At 46.9% G+C, this 6559-nt stretch overlaps 1 protein-coding gene across 8 annotated transcripts in view; it reads left to right on the forward strand.

Moving 5' to 3' along the window:
- The first annotated feature begins 1485 nt into the window (after positions 1–1485).
- The window catches only part of Eif2d (eukaryotic translation initiation factor 2D), a 39902-nt gene continuing 34828 nt past the window's right edge, over positions 1486–6559 (forward strand). For all 8 annotated transcript variants that reach the window (XM_026779602.1, XM_026779606.1, XM_026779605.1 and 5 more), the window contains exons 1-5: positions 1486–1727; positions 2731–2921; positions 4027–4110; positions 4620–4710; positions 6071–6178. In XM_026779602.1, coding sequence (XP_026635403.1) covers positions 1672–1727; positions 2731–2921; positions 4027–4110; positions 4620–4710; positions 6071–6178 — 530 coding nt within the window. In that variant the 5' untranslated portion in view covers positions 1486–1671. The remainder of the gene's footprint in view (positions 1728–2730; positions 2922–4026; positions 4111–4619; positions 4711–6070; positions 6179–6559) is intronic.

Here is a 6559-nt window from a genome sequence, read left to right on the forward strand (position 1 = left end):
CTAGTATTCCTCTTAAACTTTCCACAGTTCTCCGAACCACAAGCACTTAGTGTTAGATCTTAAGTGTGGATATGTAGCAGTTCTCAGAACAGGAGTCTGTGGGGAACGCCCTCCTCTAGACTCTTCTGCATTTGGTTTGGGGTAGGGTGCTTCCAATAAAGCCTGGAGGGTCAGAGGTATAGAAACTGGGGTTAGCTACTAGACTCCATAGATGGCAGGTGGAGATCACCAGGCACGTCACTGGACAGTCAATGTGAAATTCTTTGCACAACTATGCCAAATAGGCAAATGGAATGGTGATGATGGTGGTGGTGGTAGTGGTGGTCACTGAAACGAAGCTCTGCTCTGAACCATATCGGTAAAACTCAGTTTAATAGACATTCAGTGAATGAAAAAAAAGAAATACAAAAGGGGGAGAGGAGATGCAGGGAGGGGAGCAGACAAAAATGTAGAGCTCAATAAATATCAATAAAATAAAATTTAAAAAGGAATAAAAAGGAAAGAAACATGATGCTCCTAGGTATGGTGGGGAGAAAATTTATTATAAATTTTATCATAGAAATTTTATTATAGAAAATTTATTATAGATACGTGGGAGAGCATAGCCAGAGGCACGGACACCTGTGAGAGCCCAGTGAGGTCCTGACCAGACTGAGCTGGGCCATGCGGGAAGAGGAGGAGGGGGAGGAGGATGGGGAAGAGAGGAACCAACTGCAGTAGCCAGGTGCCCAAAAAAAAGTAAACGGATAAACGGGGGGGTGGGAGGAGACTGAGGAGGTGCAAAATGGTTGATTACTTAGGGAATGGCAGCCCAGCCCCAGGGCTGGCGTTTAGGGTAGGGGGCAGGGTATGCAAACACAGGAGGACCCTGTCACAGGTAGGGGTTGAGGGAGGCAGAGACAACCTGGTGGCCAGTGTCTGCTTTGACTTGTTAAGTTGGCACCTCAGCCTTTTGTCCAAGGTTTGAAACCTAACACTAAGCACCCGCAGGTGTTTAAATCCTTGCCCTCAGAGTACACAGTTTCTCAAGGAAGCCCCATCTTTCGCTGTCTGACTGTGTGACTAGTAGCCTAGCAAACCTAGATTCTGAGTGGGGTGTGTATTTCTTGTCTCTGCATTTATCAACACTTGTAAATTAAACATCAAGAAGGAGAAAATCCTAGCTGAAGCCTTTACAATACCATGTAGTGATAGGGATAAATAAACGCTTTTAAGCATTTTTAAAAAGTATTCAATAAAACGTGCACGTTTAATAAAACACGAATTTAATTAACTTGGCGGACTTTAGGCATGTGGAACTGATTGCAAGCTGGAGTTTCTTCTCAGCGCCGAACCTAAAGAGGACTGGGAAGAAGGCTAGAATCAGGGCGCGTTTAGCTCAGCTGAGGGTCCCTGCAACAGCCCAGCAAGCACGCAGCCCGGAGGCGGAAGTTTAGGAGTCCGCCCCGCCCCACCCAGCGTGCGTCAGTTCCGGGATTGGTCCAGGCCAGTCAGTGTCGCAGCGAGGGCTACAAAGTATGCGACCAGGTTCCTAGCCGGCTACATTTTGGCGCCGGGCCCTCAGCATGGCTGCCTCCAGGGTTGAGGGCTGGGGAGCTGCCACACCCTCATTTTGCTGACCGTCCCTGGAGTCTGTGATCTTCTTGTCTTTCCTGGGCCACACTAGCAGACATGTTCGCTAAGGCCTTTCGGGTCAAGTCCAACACGGCCATCAAGGGGTCGGACAGGTGAGGGAGAAAATACTTTTGCTTCACCTAAAGAGGCTCCTACACATCTAGGGGTGCCCATGGAGAGGAGACCCCAGAGAGCCAAGCAGGGACGTCAGAAACGTTTTGGGGGATGAGGTGTGGGTATCTTTTCTCTCCCAGATGGTCTTTTGGACAGGAAATAAAGTTTAATCGGTGTGCACTGGGCTCAGACTAGGTTTTGTGGAAGATGTAAAATGAGGGAAATACAGGCGCCCTGTCCTCCACGGTGTTTAGAGCCAGCCTATGGGGAAACCCCGATGGGGTACCGATAACTAAAAGTATTGCGGGGGGAGGGTGCTTCAACGATTATTCCTGTCCAGAGAGAGCTGGAGTGAGGGGGCAGAGCATATGTAAGCCGTGGTAAGAGATTCCTCCTCAGGAATTTTGGAAGTAGCTTTCTTTCGGTGTCCTTCTTGGTGCCCTAGTGGCCTTTTAATTCTAAGTCCACAGACATGTCAACTAGTCTGAGAATGGAGTGGGGGAAGGCATAGGAGGTCAGAATGGCTGGGTTTCTGGGTGAGACTCATTTTGATGAGCACCGGTGTGGAATGAGAAGCCTAGAAAGTTTCTTGAGAATTCTGCATTGAAACCATCTGGTCCTGGGCTTTTTTTCGAGGGGAGATTTTTGATAACCGTTTCTAATTCTTCGCGACTAACAGGTCTATTTAGATCATTCACCTGGTCTTGGTTTAGCACTGAGCTTGGGGCTCTCCGATCACTCCAATCCATTTGACACACAGAGAGTCCGAGTTTGCAAGCTTATGTAAAAATAAAGACTCTTTGCTTTTATGTAAAAAAAAAAAAAAAAGCCTAGAAAGTTGTGGAAATAGATTAGATGATGAATAGGAAAGAGAATAGGGATCCTTAAGCCAAGCGGTCATCAGCCTTCTTTATAGAAGATTTATATAGTCATTCTGGATTTCAGGATTTATTAATACCCGTCAGGAAGATGGAATTAATGGTGCCGGTGTGCTTTCTGCAGGAGAAAACTTCGGGCCGATGTGACAGCTGCTTTCCCCACCCTCGGAACAGATCGGGCCTCTGAGTTGATCCCTGGGAAGGAAGAGCTAAATGTGGTGAAGTTGTATGCCCACAAGGGAGATGCAGTGACTGTGTACACGAGGGGTGCTAACCCCATCCTGTTTGAACTGGAGAAAAATTTGTATCCAACAGGTATGGCAACAAGATGGAAGCGCCCAGACTACAGTCCTGGCTAACGTTTGCTACTCTCTGTTGATTTGATTTGATAAATGTATTATTTTGTTTTCCACATTACCCTGCCTTTTCAGGTAAAGTCAACACAGAATTTCTCCTAAAGATCTTTTCAGATCTAGTGTTCCTAGGACTGAGCTTTTCAAGACCAGAAGTTGACATAATAAAATTGAGATTAAAAAAAAAAACAAATAAAACTTTAGAAAGAAAGACAATTGTAAAGATCTGTGGCAGATGAGTGTGGAGTGTTGGGAGAGAGCTGAGGTGACGCTAAAGATGGAAGCTCAGGGCCTGCAAGCTGCCGGGCAAAGGCTTTGAGAAAACCTAGGCTGGGGAATAAGCTGGGTTAATGAAGCTACCCAGCTACGTTAGTTACATACTTCACGTGGGCTGCTCCACAGTGGTTTCCTAGGCTCTGTGTGGTAGTCTAAGAGTCTGTGTTTTTTTAATAGTCTTTTTCATAGATCTCCTCTATTCCTTGGCAGCTGACACTGGTCACTCGGGGCTTTTCCTCCAAGGTTGTCTGGCTGCAGCAGAGCAAGGCATTCTCCTTAGGCCGCTCCTAACTCTCCTTCCAGTTTGCTGCTGAACCTGAAGACAAATAAAGACTTTTTTTTTCCCCTCCAGGAGTTTTATGCTAATCACTGTGAAAAAGGAACTCAAAATATAAACATGAGAAAGTTTCAAAATTTTTTTACAGAATGACTTTGGGGTCAGTTGCTTTTGAAGTCATGCGTGGGAAGTCTCTTTGGTTTCTGCCCCAAGTTTTAGTTCCCTATGGCCATTTTCTGCTGGCAGTCCCTAAGCAGCAACAGGTGCCTCCGTGTCTCAGTGGTAACTAGTTTCCAGGTGTCAGTGGGTCTCTACTTTCATCCTGAGGACAGTCTCCCTGGCAAACCCCTTTAACCTCTATCACCTTGAACTGGGGTGTTTTTGTTTCTCTTTCTGAATTCTGATTAAAGGGAGCATGGTATTAGATGTGTCTGGATCTGTGCGTGTGGTGCTGGGCGTGTCTGGATCTACAGTGGGCAGTGTTTAAGTGTTTCCTGGGTCTCTTTTGGTACAGTGTACACACTGTGGTCCTATCCTGATCTCCTACCAACGTTTACAACATGGCCTCTGGTACTTGAAAAACTGGCCGGGGGAGCAGGTAAGAGAATTTTTCTATGTTCCAGCAATGGCTTAAAATCTCTGCAGTAACTATCAGCCACTTTGATAAGGCTACTCATTTCTTGTGTTCATATGTTGAAAACTCTTCCCACCCCCTTTGTGTGTGTGTATGTGTGTGTATGTGTGTCTGTCTCTATCTATCCATCTTCCCTCCCTATTCTCTCTCTCTCTCTTTCTGTATATACCTATCTCTATCTCTATTCTCCCTTTCTCTCTTCCTCTGTGTGTGTCTGTGTTTGTGTGTGTGTTATTCCTTTCACTTAACTGATTCCATGAGTTCTCTGGGCAGCTCTGGTTCTGTTTTAAGCCTTTTAGAAGTAAAATGAAAGCAGTTTGTGAGCTGCTGCACACTGAACTTTAAATCAGTAGGGAGTAGATAAGCACTGGTGCTTCTGCTGCGAGTCCTTTGTCAAGTGGTCAGGTGTGTGATAAAGTAAAGCACGAGAAAGTTGGACATTAAGTAAGCTGTTACGTTTTTATTTGCTACAGATTTGATGCTGCCAGGGGTAGTGGTGCCCCCTACTGGTCTGCCTCCCGTACAGCAAGGTGACCTCTGTGCCATTGCCTTGGTGGGGAACAGGTACTATGTTAGACGGCTGTGCCTTTTGTACGTGTGGGGGGCATGTGGTGCAGAGGAACAGAGGTACGAGGGAGGTGGAGGAAGATGACAGCTTCCAAAACACATGGACCGAGGTCTGAAAGAAAAAATAGGTCCTTCCGGAAGAAGTAGATAGTGGGCCCTTTGTTAGATGTCAGTGAGCCTGTGGAGAGTGTGAATCTGGGCATAAGACATTTGCTGTGCTGAATGTTTAAAAGTTATTCATGCCGGACGGTGGTGGTGCACGCCTTTAATCCCAGCACTCGGGGGGCAGAGAGGCAGGCAGATCTCTGTGAGTTCGAGGCCAGCCTGGTCTACAAGAGTTAGTGGCAGGACAGGCTCCAAAGCTACAGAAAAACCCTGTCTCAAAAAACTAAAAAAAAAAAAAAAAAAAAAAAGTTATTCATAACTTTAGAATTATAGAAGAATGTAAGCAATGATATAGACTGCTGATTGATACACACCATGATTCCCAGCATTGTCAACGGCCACATCTCATGTAACATTGTAGTTACCACAGCTAAGGAGTGTTGTCCCACACTGTTGGGACAGTGCTGTGAACACACTCGAGCCTTTCTTTGTCTGTATCCCTGCAGATTGTGTGTGTGTGTGTGTGTGTGTGTGTGTGTGTGTGTGTGTATGTGTGTGTGTGTACCTTTTTTTCTTCAAGGATCCAGGCTAGACTATCCCACTGCACTTAGCTGTCCCTTCTTCCAGCCTCTTCTGCATGCAGTGTTCTCTCCTGCATGTGGTGTTCTCTCCTGCATGCGGTGTTCTCTCCTGCATGCGGTGTTCTCTCCTGCATGCGGTGTTCTCTCCTGCATGCGGTGTTCTCTCCTGCATGCGGCGTTCTCTCCTGCATGCGGTGTTCTCTCCTGCATGCGGTGTTCTCTCCTGCATGCGGTGTTCTCTCCTGCATGCGGTGTTCTCTCCTGCATGCGGTGTCCTCTCCTGCATGCGGCGTTCTCTCCTGCATGCGGCGTTCTCTCCTACATGCAGCGTTCTCTCCTGCATATAGCATTCTCTTGCCTTTTGTCTTTCATCATCTCCACATTCCCATCAACTGCATAGTTATCTATATCTTTAATAACTTGATGGAAGCATAGTTTACACAAGGGTCTGCCTATCTTCAGTCCACAGTCAGATGGCTTTTAGTATGTTTGCAGAGCCATTGAGCCATTACCGTGTTGCTGTGTTTGATTCCAGGGCCTCATGCCTGCCAGGCAAGAACTTTTCTGTTTCTCCAGCTCCTACTGCTTCTTTTACAAAGGAACCAGGAGTCAGTGTATGAACAGATCGGTGAGGAGACTCTGCCTAACCCTCGTCTCTGGATTCCTTCTAGAGCTCCCGTAGCAATCGGAGTGGCTGCCATGTCCACAGCTCAGATGCTGGCGTCAGGCCTGAAGGGGAAGGGCTTCTCTGTGCTCCACACTTACCAGGACCACTTGTGGTGGGTGCATTGTTTCTTCTGTTATGGGGAATGGGGGTGGGTGGCTGGGGAGAACACGATGAGCCTGAGATTCAGAAGTGCAAGTATTGGTGTGTGCACATCCTCGTGCAGCCTGTGGACCCCAGACTTCCACCCACTGGCCAAACGTGGGGAAATACATTTTCTTCTCCAGACAAGAAATTAGGGGCAGCTTTGGTTATTTTCTAGGCCAGGAATCGTCCCAGACAGTTGCCCTAGACTTGGGAATTGTTTGCCCGCCCTTTACTGTGGTGATGTACATATAGTCCTGGCTAGTCTGACTTATTGTGGTGATGTACATATAGTCCTGGCTAGTCTGACTTATTGTAGTGATGGACATGTAGTACTGGCTAGTCTGACTTA

Source organism: Microtus ochrogaster, chromosome 6, assembly GCF_000317375.1.
Source record: "Microtus ochrogaster isolate Prairie Vole_2 chromosome 6, MicOch1.0, whole genome shotgun sequence".
Taxonomy (NCBI): Eukaryota; Metazoa; Chordata; class Mammalia; order Rodentia; family Cricetidae; genus Microtus; species Microtus ochrogaster.